At 37.2% G+C, this 13,560-nt stretch overlaps 1 protein-coding gene across 4 annotated transcripts in view; it reads left to right on the top strand.

Annotated features, from left to right (window-relative positions):
- Positions 1 to 13,560, top strand: part of lpp (LIM domain containing preferred translocation partner in lipoma) — a 207,188-nt gene that overhangs the window by 160,380 nt on the left and 33,248 nt on the right. For all 4 annotated transcript variants that reach the window (XM_079882835.1, XM_079882833.1, XM_079882834.1 and 1 more), the window contains one exon: positions 4,089 to 4,170. In XM_079882835.1, coding sequence (XP_079738961.1) covers positions 4,089 to 4,170 — 82 coding nt within the window. The remainder of the gene's footprint in view (positions 1 to 4,088; positions 4,171 to 13,560) is intronic.

Here is a 13,560-nt window from a genome sequence, read left to right as displayed (position 1 = left end):
TGATAGTCAATGAGGCCCAAAAGTTTGAAGCTCCCAAACTAATTCATACAACTGCAAGTGTATCACTTTGTTTGTTGAACAGGGTAAAATGTACACTTCTGGTCAAAAGTTTGGGGTCAGTAAGATTTTAAATTTGAATTATTACAATTTGATAATTGTTTACTGTTTTAATATACAGTACTTTAAAATGTAATTTACCTGTATTCATGTGATGGCAAAGTACATTTTTAACAGCCATTTCTCAAGTCTTCAGTGTCACATGATCCTTCAGAAATCATTCTAATTTAATAGACAGTTCAAAAGAATGGATTTTTGTAACATTATAAATGTCTTTCCTGTCACTTTTGTTCAATTTAATGCGTCCTTGGTGAAAATTGGTTAAAAAATCGTACTGACCCCCCTAACATTTTAAACATAGTGTAAGTGATTATTCATTCTCAAATCAATTCAAAACGTCAGTCAGCTCATGAATACAGATCAAATATGGCGACACGTCAATAATGACAAGCCTCAGTGGTTGTTGCATTATGACGTTCTGTGTGAAAGGGGCTTAAGGAAGGTGTACCACAATTTTGCCAGAGTGTAAGTGTTCATCCTACATAATTAAACCAAAGATTATCAGTCAGCTCTTATTAATGAGGGGATTACAGGGTTGCCAGAGGAAACATTCATTGGGTATCTCTTTTCTTTAGAGAACAGTCAGTGTCCAATACAAGCCAGGGAAATCACACCTCTCAGAGGCACATAGATATCACAATCATTTGTTCCTTTTGGAAGAAAAGGAGGAAATGGCTCTTCAGGGAATCATTTTCATTGAATAGAACAGTGATCTCATGCTCGCAGAAATGCAAACCCTAACCGTGTTCTTGAAATGCCAGCACACAGTGCTCTTTGAGCTTGTGGGAGATGTGCTTTTACACTCAAGTGAGTATTTCAGCACACAGCATTAAGTGGCAGTACTGGAAGGCTTTATTCAGCAAATTTTGGTTCAGAAGTCTGTTTACGTATTTCTGGCCTCTTTACCACCCTCTGTCTATCACTCTGTCTTCCTCTCCTGTCTTGATTTTTGAATGACTCAGACTGTTAGATGTTTAGATGTTAATCCACTAAATGGTTAAAGTGAGCGTCACTTTTGTGCATGGTACTTTAATGAAAAAACATCCAGCCACTAAATTCAGTGCAATTTCAGTCACTAGCCACAATTGCATGCACATCATTTTCTGATTGAGGTCCATATCCTGGTTAAGTCTTTAATCTGAAAAAAAAAAAAAATTTTTACACGGCTACTGGAATATTCAGCATATATTTTTTTATTGATTTTGCTTCTTTTAAGTAGCCTAATATACATGTCTTTTAAATAGCCTAATCGCCATGTCTTTAACAATAATGCAGATGTGTACTGTAAAACTTCAAAAGAAATGAATACTTCCACAAAAATATTAAGCAGCACAACTGTTTTCAACTGGGATAATCAGAAATTAGCATATTAGAACGATTTCTGAAGGATTACGTGACACTGGAGACTGTAGTTATTAATGTCTGCTGAAAATTCAGCTTTGCCGTCACATGAATATTTGATTCATATTTTTAAAATATATTCAAATAGAAACCAGTTAGTTTATAACTTAGTTTATAAATATTCTAATAATATTTCACAAATTAATGTTTTTACTGTATTTTTGATCAAATAAATACAGCCTTGCTGAGCATAAGAGACTTGTTTCAAAAACATAAAAAAAAAAAAAATTACCAACTTCAAACATTTGACCTGTAGTGTATACAGTACTTTTGTTTGAACATGCACAAAAAAAAACCCAAAAAAACCCTTCAGTTCTGTAGGATATTCTTAACGAGGATGTTAACGTGACGAAAATGTTTGATTTAATACTTCACGGTGTCACAGTCATCTGCAACCTCCGTAAACCTTGCACTCAGAACTGCACAGTAGGAAGATGGATCTATATGTTTTTCCTCAGTAATTTTCAATAGACTCTCCAAATATATCTTATTTAATATAAATTTTATTTATTTTTTTAATACAGGGGATTCTTTGATTATAACGTCTTCATTCATTATAGTCACACATGAAAAGGCCAAGATATCCAATGTGGTGTATAAGTGTATGCATACGTTTAATTCCTCCTCCTGTAATTATCTCTCCTTATGACTTGTATAATAAACTGTTCTTTATATATGTTAACACTAATGTTAACATATATAAAGAACAGTTTATTATACAAGTCATAAGGAGAGATAATTACATACGGCACTCTTTTTAATTAGTTGTTTCTCTTGCCCACAACAATCCACTGTGCCCACTCAGACTGTTAAATTACATGTCAAATTGTCATAAAACACATGGAGCGATTGAGAGACTCAAATATGAATCTACACACATCATAGTTCTTGAAAACACTGAGGCCCCTCATTCTGTGAAGGGGATCGGGGTCCACCTGGATACTCAGACACAGGTTAACAAATAGATCTGCAGAAAGTTTTCTGAGCACTCCTAGATTGTTTGCATCCATCCACAATATTCTGTATCCATATACAGGTAATTAACCCCCAACATAATAATTAGCTGTCTGCAGGAAGTGGAGATATGCTGAATTAAAAGTTTTTTTTTGTGTGGGCTTTCGGCACATGAAAGTTTTCATCAGTTTCCCCCCCCTCTGTGTGAGATGCAGTCATCGGCTCTGTATCGTTCTGACAGAACGTGTCTCACAGGCCCTGACAGCATGCAGATTGGTGCAGGAACTTGAGACGAAAAATAGAACGGCAATAGAACTTGCCATAGTGGAAGGAACTGCATGAGTGAACAACTTCAAGGTTGATAAAGTTGTTACTAAACTGAGGCCGAACGAGTGTTTTGTGTCTGTTGGTCAGAGGGAGGAAACCAAAGGTTGTGATTTTGTGAATGTAATTGGTGCTTTTATCTACACCCTTCTTATATTGGGATATCCTGTGCTAACACCAACACCAGAAGCATCCAGACCTCTGGCTCCTTTTATCTTTATCCCCGGTGATTTGCAGAACTGTGTTTTTTTGTAATTGAACAGAGTTGTTGATGTATTTGTTGGAGTGGTTTCCTGTTTGACCTCATTTTGCCCTGGTAAATGGTCATTGTGTGATCTTTAATGGTTTTGGATGGAAAACCTCTGACATTTGGTTAAAACTCTGGGTGTGTGTTTGTTAGTCTGTCTGTCTGTCTGTGGATTACCTGGCTTGATCGTTTCCCTTCCAAAGAGGCGGTTTTGATCATCCAGTTATTCCGTGGTTAAATGAAACTGGGAAAAAAAGAGGCATGACAAACTGGGTTGTATGTATCTGAGCCCAAATTAAAGCTATAATACTGTATGTAATTTCTTCACTACTAGTAGACCAGATCTTCATGACATCTTCAACAGATGTGATTTTTACATGGCAATTAATTATATATTTTTTTTTCACTTATACCATTTATCTCAGACATGCTCAGGCACAAAGTAAATTGTATTGATTTGTAATATGTGTTTTTATTAATCCTAATTCTAATCATTTACTCAAGTAACAGTTTGACTAAGTTTGTTACTATTATAAGTAACATTCTCCAACACTTTCATTTGTATAGTGCAGCTCACCACACTGCAAGATCTACAAATACAAACAAATACAACACTCCAGCTCTGCTCTTTTGACAATAACAGTAGAGGAACAACCTGTCAATTAAAAATGAGCTGTAGATGAAGTTAATGAATTTCATCATCATGATAAGATTCTAGGTGTTTGAGTGCATCAAGAGAGTGTAGTTGTCACAGCCTTCACTTTAACTACTGAAACCTCAGCAACAGTCTTGAAGTCTGAGTTATTTTTTAGGCTGATGATCTCGTTAGGCTGGATCCTCGTTAGATCCTTCTAATTAAGAGATGTGTGATCCATGAAAACCTGTTGCATCAACTCATTTAATTAGCCAGGTGTTATCTTGTTATCGTAAATGTCAACGTGTTCTGTATAATGTTTGCGAGATTTGTGCTCTTATACATTTGGCCTACACGCTGATTATTGTGTGATTGAGAGTGTATGTCTAACCGTGGTGTGTTGTGTTTTAGGGTCGTCCTGAGGAGGAACTGGAGCGCCTGACTAAGAAGATGCTGTATGACATGGACAACCCCCCCACGGAGGAGTATTTTGGTATGTGACCAGTGCACATTGATTTCTCTGTCAGCTAAACCTCAAAATGATTCTTATTTTTATGCATTTCATATACAGTGGTCCTAAGAAAAGTTCACTTTTTGGTCAGTAAAACATGTTTAAAACACAACACCGGTTTAAAACTTTTTTTATGCGTTTTATCCGTTCGTTTACATGACAACGACGTTTTGGGTGCCTGAAAACGCAAAGTTTTGAAAACGGGTTTCAAAGTGCAAGTTTTTGAAAAGGGTCTCCGTGTAAACTACAAATACGCAAATCTCTGAAGACGATGACGCACATGTGTATTATGTGTTCAGTCTATAGTGTTTCATCGTCATTTAATGGCCTGGCAGCAGAATACAGGGTTTTTAGTTGTTTTCATGGATCCGTGTGAATTGGGGATCATTTTGACAATGGTGTCGTCTACACGCAAAACACTCAATGGAAAAACTTCACCATTTTAAGCATATCATTGTCGTGTAAACGTACCCTCAATGTTTAGATGGTGCCGGGGCGCTCAATGTTTACACTTTTGGGGGAGATAAACCCATGAATGGGATACTAATAGCAGTCAATGAATAGTAAACTGGGTTAAAAGAATGTATTTTAACATAAAAATCTTGCATACTTTACAAAATAATCAGTTATAATTAATCCATTGCAAAACTGACTAACTTAAGTGTCCAAATACTTTTTAGGGTCACTATATACTTACAGTATGAGAGGTGTGCAGCATGCATAACATTGCATATGTCTTCTTGGCCACATTGACCTTTATTCTGTGTCCTTGACATGAAGACACAAGCAAATATTAGTTCTTGTCTTTTTAGGAAGCAGGTGTATACCATGGGTGGCCAGTCCTGTTCCTGGATATCTATGCTGTGTCCGAAATCGCATTCTATTTAGTAGTACTACATCCTCTATGTTGTCACTGTCCTGTGACATAGTGTGTCAGTTGCGTCGCTCCACCTCCATTCACAAATTCTCTCCTGTGGCCTCATGGGTTGGTAAAGTGTCCATCGAATGCGCATTCAGAATCTCACTGGAAGTAGTAGGTAGTCCGGGTGCTTTTCGCCTACTATTTTATGAATACTTTGAATTCGGACATACTACTCAGCTCACGCCTACTGTATAGTATAGAAGTTGGCCTTTAGAGCTGGAGCTGAAGGTTGCAGGAAGGCAGATTTCCAAGAGCAGGACTGGACACCCCTGGTGCAAGTAGATGATTTGTTGCTTTGCAGAAGTGGGAGTAACCGTAAAGTGTGTGATGGAGTGTGTGTGTTTTGCTGTATTCACATTCATTTCTCCACCCCCATCAGTCTGAGCTTCCCCTTTTTTACCGTAAGTGGCAGAAGACATTCCCTGCACTTCTTCCCATTAGCTCTTACTGTCAGCTTCTACTTTCACTCTGTTGTGGGGAAACAGAGCTCTGCCTTCCACATTTACAGTACTTCCTCCACTGTTTGAGAGGCCAAATTTCATAATATATAAATACACATTTTTAATATAAATATTATTTTAATTTAATAATTTAAACGTTCAAGTCATCTTTAATTATATGGTACTTTATATACAAATTGTTTCAAAGCAGCTTTACAGTGATAAACAGGAAAATATTGATCAATGATGCAAACAGAATTCAATTCTGCTGTAATGCAGCTCTAGAAAAAAGAAAATAGTGCCATTATTCAGCTGAAGTCTGAATTCTCTTTAATATGTTTATTTTAAAACGTTTATTTATTTATTTGTGAATACACTACTGTTCAAACGCATTTTTATTTTCTTTGCATTTATTGATAAAAAATCTGTAAAAAAAAATGATATTGTGAAATATTATTTAAACATTACATTTTTCAATCAATTATCAATGTTGAAAACCCTTTTTGTGGAAACCATGGTACTTTTTATTTCTAATAATATTTTTTTGTAACATTTCAAATGTCTTTACTGTAACCTTTCTTCAATTTAATGCATCCTTTTTAAAAACAATAAATAAAAAATCTTACTGACCCAAAAGGTTTTAACTGTAGAGTATATGTGCATAATATAGTATATGAATATAATTGATACATTTAATATAACTTTTTTTTTTATTATTATATAATAAAATACCTTCCTTTTTAAATATTTAAATTATATGATATATAAATATGATTGTATATGATTACATCATATTTCCTTATTGATGTGAAAGCCCCTAACCTCACAACCCTGACCTGTTTTCAGGCATGGCAACAAAAGCTTTGGCATCCTATTTTTCTATTTTGACACACGCTTTTCATTTCAAAGCACTTAAGTCCCCTGTATGTAAAAAGTTGGTTTGCATTAAGCAAGGTTTAAGGGTTAAAAGAAATAAGAGAGAGGCCTGATGTGTCCTGCTTTCATCAGTGCATGTGTCAGCAGAGAGTGGCCCGGAGTAAACGCGTGCCACAAGTGCACATTGCACGGTCACACGCACACACACATATATACGCAGTGTTTGCAAACTGCCTTAATGGCTAGAGGGAGGTTAAATGTAGGCTAGTCAGCCTGTAAATGGGTCTGCAGTGAACCCAGGTCAGCCAGGCATGCCCAGTCACTGAGAATGTCACACACAGCCACAGCATCTAGCCAAGAGCACAGCACTCCTGGGATTACAGAGATGGGCTAAAATAGGAAGAAATCCAGTGGTGTGATGAGGTTAAAGAATGTAAAAGAGAGAGAGAAAGAGGCTGCATTGAATGGGAAGGTAAAAGACCCCATGAAATTGTGGCTTTTAGTTTATATCTGTTAGCTTAGAGGAGGCCATCTATATTGCAGTGTACTCCTAAACGTTGATAAAAACAACTTTTAGCAGATATACAGAATCAAAATCTCTACTGGAATAATGGACCAGAAGGCACTTTCTCTTGTACAGTATCATTAGAGACACAACAAATGTTTTGTTGTTAGAAGTATTAGATATTTTAAACCAGAGGTTTTCAAATCTGTCCTTAAGCACCCCCAGCACTGCACATTTTGTATAACCACTGTCAGTCCAAATCTCACTTTTGTGCATATCTGATTGGAATCCGATAATATTTACTACCAGAAAAATCACATGAAATCGTTTTGAGCTACATTCACGTATTAATTTACGTAAAACGTAAACATGTCAGACATTGTCTGATCGAACAAAAAAAAAAAAAGACCAAATAATAGAGACATGTTGAATTTTGATAACGGCAGAGACAACAGCGCGGAATAAAGCTGTGAATACCAGCCTCCTGCGTTTCTGCTGCTTCCTTAGAAGACGTAGTAGTCCTGTGCAGTGGCTATACATTGTCATGTTGTAAATAAGAAAACGTGTGTATCGAAAACCCCTATATGTTGCTGCTGCTGCTGTTGTTGTTGTTTTTGGCTTATGCCTACTAACGCAAAGTCGTTGCCATAGAAGCCAGATATTGCCATAGCATGCAGATATTCTGGAAAAACAAAGAGTGCCACAGGACACACAAATCAGAACCGAACAGTTGCGATACATAGTGTGGACAATCAATAATTTAGATTCCAGTCGGATAAACAATTAATTGGATTTTGGACTGACAGAACATAGCCCATGTCTCCCTTATTTGACACACGCAATTCAGGGCTGTGTCTGAAATCAACAATAAACTCCTATACCCTAAAAAAGGGCACTATTTGAGGGGACAGCTATTTATAGTGGTGTCCAAAACTATATGTTTTCAATCCCACAATGTACTGCAATGAGTATACAACTAATGTACACTCAATGGCTAGAGAATTCCCTTAATGCACTGAGAGTCACGCGCCGATTCCGCCGAATGAATTATCATGTCTCGCCAGAAGATGGTGCCCGCAGGTGAACCATTTCCCAAACCACTTTTCCAATGTGGCTACAGCGTAATATCTTAAAGTTACAAATTCCTTTTTAATTGATTATTAAATAATTTAATGAAGGTTTATATGTAGTTTCCATGTCAGAGTTCAAGATACATTTTTTCATTACACATTACCACTTTCATTTTGACAGCTCTACATATAAGATAATATAATAAAGTAAAATGAAATAAAATAGATATTTATTGCTGCATGCCACATTATTGCCACTGGGAATTTTATTTTATTTAAGGTTAAGCATCCACTTTTATTAAAAAAGAGAAAAAGAACAGATTTCCGTAAAAAGAGCTCAACATTTATCCAATTGAAAGTTTTCTATAATGTTCACTCTTACTGACACCTATTAGCAATAGCAAGTAGCAAATCATATTTTTTACCAGACTGTGATGCAAATTTGATGCCCTTTTACAAAGTCTTGATTTTGTTTTTGGGGTCTACTATAATAGGTTTTACTTGAATGTTCAAAAAACAATTTTACATTGTTTCAGCTCCTCTCTTCCCAGTCTGTCAGTAACACTTAGTTTAGAGTCTGTCTCTATTAAGCCCCTTGTTCCAAAAAGCACAATGTGCTCCGATTTTTCAGCTGGACCATTGAGCTGTGATTGGTCAACTGCTTTGAGCGTGTTTTTGGAAATATCACACCCCTTACTATAACCGCATGTTTCAACACACAACTAATGCAACTCAACTAGGCATCAGCCCTTTTTTCTTTTCTGTTCTTTTCTTTTCTTTTCTTTTTTCTTATGTCTTGGACGTGAATTATTTAAATGAGGAATATTGTGACATACATTCCTGGAAGGAAACTCAAGACTACAATTGAGGTGTTTCAGGGAGTTTAGAAATTGTGCTTACTGACATAGGGCCCTATCTTACACCCGGCGCAATGTAGCGCCAAGCGCGATGCAAGTGTTTTTTGCTAGTTTCAGTCCGACGCAGTTATCATTTTCACATCCTGCGCCACGTTGTTTAAATAGCAAATGCATTTGTGCCCATTTGTGCACCCATGGGCGTGCTGGTCTGAAAACTAGGTGTGTTCTGGCACATTGTTGGTGCATTGCTATTTTGAGGCAACAGAAATAGACTGTGCCATTGACCAACTGAAACCTGGTCTAAAGTCAATGGTGCAATATTTTTTTGTCATTTAAAGAGCGCGTTAGTAATGTGCGCCTATAGGCGGGTCCACAACGCGCGTTCATTCTGCTTATTAAACACCAGGGACGCACAGCAGCACACAAACATGGCAAATATTAAAATGAAAAGGATTACATTGTAAAAGATTATTATTGTGTACATGAAGATATGGTGGAAACTGGCTTGTCTCGTAGATGATCTGCTTGCGCACTTTTACCTTGCGCACAAGCAGTTCGTTTGCGCTCTGGAGACGCGTCTTTCCACTATCAAATTCCGTCATGTAAATAGCGAATCTGCCATGGCGCGAGCGCAACTGGCATTTAAAGGGAATGGGAGATGAGAGACTGATTGGTTTAACGCACGTAAATCCCAAAACACACCCATTACTCATTAAGAGAATAGGGACAACCCTTTGCGCCTGGCGCGCCAACCATTTTTCCCGTCGTTAAACTAGCAAAAGTGGATTCGGACATGCCCTAAGTGAACTTGCGCCCTGTGCTTTAGACCATGCGCTTAGATTGTTAAAATAGGGCCCATAGAGACTAACTCCCTTTCGAGTGGACTTTGTGCTTTGTATCTTTGCAAACCTTTTTCATGCTCAAATAGCAACACACTAAAGAAAATTTAAAATGTATTATAAAAATAATAATAAAAAAGCATAACATCCTCTTTAACACAGCCCTTTGATTTGTCCCAGCCCAGCGTCCTATTTCAATAGAAATATGTCAAAAAGAAGCAAACTGTCAACTAATTCATGGGGTCAAAAACCTATTGCAGAGATAAAGAGATTGCTTCCTTTCTTACATTTCATTTCTGCCTGTCTTCCCCACAAATCTTCTTCCCTTAAGATTTATCTTATGATCCTGCAGGATGTCATCCAGAACTCCTCTGAAGATCTGGGCTGAAATATGAGGAACCCTTTGAGTATAAGAAACTCTGTAATTGCTACCCATCTGATTGCTTGTTCAAGGCCTCCATCCTTTTAAAAGGGCAGGATGGGGGATAGAACGGGCGCTGTGAGTGACTGCTGAAATGGAACCCCAAGGCTAATAATTAACTAAATTAATCAGAGTCAATGCCATGATCTCTCCCGGCTGGACGCTTAGCGCTCCCTCAGTTTGTACTGCTGGAACAGAGGACTTGGCTTCTCCAGAGACATTCCGTTTTCTTCTGTTTCTCATCCTGAATACAACAACCCTTAAGTATGAGAAAAGTATGAGGCTAGATAAATTAGTGTAATTATTAGCAGAGATTGGTTAGGTGGTAATTCAGTTGTACACTGTGCTAGAACATAATCCGTCATAAGACAAGGAACACGTAAGTTTTCACAGTTGGCTGCATTCATCACAGTTCAAGCCAGCACACTCAGCACCTCCTTCCTCTATTACGTGGTATTTTCATTTCTAAAGAGCACAAGCGAGACACAGAACTGAATAATGCAGACTTTGAGGCACACTGTATATGCCATGTAAGTGAATTGCTACCAAAACTGTCTCTGAAGTTTCTGATTAATTGATATTTCTGTCTCACTGTACTCTGCGAGAGATCCTGTTCTTTTTTGTACTCAGAGAGATTGAGTTTGTGTAACTCATTAGGGAACTCTCAGAAGAGTTTAGATGAGGAGCAATTCCTTAGCTCCTCTCCAAAAAAACTTGGCTCTCCAAAAAAACTTCTGGGGTGCAAAAATGCGTCAGATCAGTTTTCAAAGATTTCGAAAAATCAGATTAAAGATTTCGAAAGGCGAATGACTCAATGGTCAACCAAAACTTTTTTCCTTTCTTTGTGCTGTGGATAGGAGTCGGCAATTGAAGCGTTTTTCTAAAGTCAGCTGGAGATGCTCTCATAATTTATGAGACATCTTGCCATGAAAACTTCATGAAGAAACTTGGAAGAGTTTGAGATTTTTTTGAACACATAGTATGTGAGACCCCAGACGTTGGACTGTAGTAAATGGGTCAAGTGGCATTCAGCTTTGTGTTTCAAACGCAACATTATCAACACTTCTGTAAAAGGCTTCAGTGTCTCGGAGTGTATTAATAGAGCTTTATATCAGAGAGCGTTGTGCATTGTCCTAGATACTCTGGTTGAGCATTTGCATATTACGCACTTGCCCTTAGCGAAGTCTCAGGAGTGTGCTTTAGAATTCACTCCCACTTGTGTGTGTGTGTGTGCAGAAACATGGGATTTGTGGCATGTTAAAGTATTGTAACCCTAAAACAGGCCAAGAACTACATGAACAGTAAACCAGTGAACCTATGCTTATTATTGTCCTTTAAGAAACATTTAGAGGTGGCGCTTAAAATTTGGTAATAAAGGCCCGGCAAAAAGGTGCATGCTGTTTATCTTCATATGCATTTTTTTAGCACCCAGTGCACTGAACGAACTCAGGTATAGTGCAAACATGCCGACAAAATCAGTGCTGAATACAATTTGTGCACCACTATTTTAGAGAATTTAGCATTTAGTTAGAGTGGATTGTGGGTAATTAATGAATTAATGCTCTTAAATACAGCATGCAAAAGTGTTACAACTGTTATATTTTTTGTTTGCAACATATTTAAGTATTTTAAATGTTTTAACATCAAAGCATTACTAACTACAAACACGGGACATAGTTGAAAATGTTTCATGTTTTATTGACATTTGGAAATTTGTAATATGTGTTTCCACAATGGGCAGCAAGAATAATTTAGCTGAACTTCAAGAAGCATCCTTTGTTTACAAGCTGCCAATGGGTTCCCACGCTGATGCTGGGGAAGGAAAGCTTGTGTAGAATCAAAAGGAAAAGATCCAGGCCTTACCTGCCTTGGGCAATGTTAAGTCTCTGGTTAATAAAATAGACAAGCAACTGACCAAGAGTGAATGAGAATACAAACACTGAAACTTGGCCGAGAGCTGATGCTCTAGACTCCACAGTTGCATTTTGTTTTTTCCTTGTTCATTAGCAAGTGTAAGAAAAGTGTTTTTGTTTATGAATAAATGGCACGGCCAATGGCGTTACAAGGGTAAAGCACAGATTTTATGACCCAAATGTCAAACTACTTACTGTGGGCAACATATTAACTGCCACAGGGGTTTTCATGTTCAATTTGAAGAAAAAGACAAAGCTGAGAGGGCTTTGCAAATGGGATATGTTCTGTAAGGCAAATGGTAAGAACATCATTACTCTAAATTATACAGTACACTTTATTAATGTGCGGACAATGGCAATCCCTATAAAAATGCCAAATGCTTTCCCCAATATCATGCCATTCCCCAGCAGTTGTGGATCACAGAGGCCCTTAAGTACTTATGCTAAACAAAACAAGGAGGAGTTCAGGTCTAGATAGGACCTGGAAAGCATAGCTGAAACAACTTTGAGAAGAAAAAATCTTAATCTCAATTTATTTATAAAGCAAAATTAAAAGCAACATCAGTTGATCAATGTGCTGTACAATGACTCGAATAAGTTACAAATACCCCCAAAAAAATATACATAAGATGAAAATGATGCAAGACATAAAAACAGCAGCCAACAAGAAGACAAGTTGTAGGCTAAATAGAATAGATGTGTATATAATTCTGATTTAAAAGTATGTACTGTTGCTACACTTCTAATAGGAATTAATAAACTTTTACACCGTTTTGGTGCAACTATGCTGCATGATCACCCCTAGATTTTAGCTTAGACTTTGGAACAGTTAGTAAACTTTGGTTGGCGGACCTAAGAGTTCAGACTGAAAAATGTTCTAGCAAAAGGTCAGAGAGGAAAGAACTGTACTAGACCATTAAAGTTTTAAAAACAAGCAAGAGCAATTTGAAATCAATTCTATAACGGACCGTACGCCAGTGTAGAGACACTAAGACATGAGTAATATATTCACATTTGCAAACACCATGTTAAAAGTCTTGCTGCCACATTTTGAACCATTTGTAATCGAGGTAATGAGAGAGGAAAAAGAGTGGAATGGCTGATCCCCAAATACAGGGAATTGCAGTTGTCAAGTCTAGAGGAAATAAAAGCATGAATCGCTGTTTCAATGTTCTTAAAAATAAATGAATGACTTCACTTTACAACTATATTTGACAACTATAGGTTAACTCGCTAATCAAACTTTATGGCCACTATCTAATAAAACTCACAAATGTTTCACACACGATTTAACATAAGAAAATTAAACACCAGCGTTTAAATCAGGGTTTCATAGAGGCCATGCGCAATAATCTCAGTTTACTCTCGTTTAAAGTTAAGAAATTTAAAGACATCCAGGCTTCAGAAAGGCAGGCAGCAAGAGAGTCTAAGTCATTCTTATGCTTCAGAGGTAGATACATTTGGGTGTTGTCTGCATAACAATGGTAAAACGTGCCACGTTTTCCAAAAATAACTGGGACTTACATGTA

The sequence above is a fragment of the Squalius cephalus genome, assembly GCF_949319135.1.
Source record: "Squalius cephalus genome assembly, chromosome: 10".
Lineage (NCBI taxonomy): Eukaryota > Metazoa > Chordata > Actinopteri > Cypriniformes > Leuciscidae > Squalius > Squalius cephalus.
This window is presented reverse-complemented; position numbering and strand designations above follow the sequence as displayed.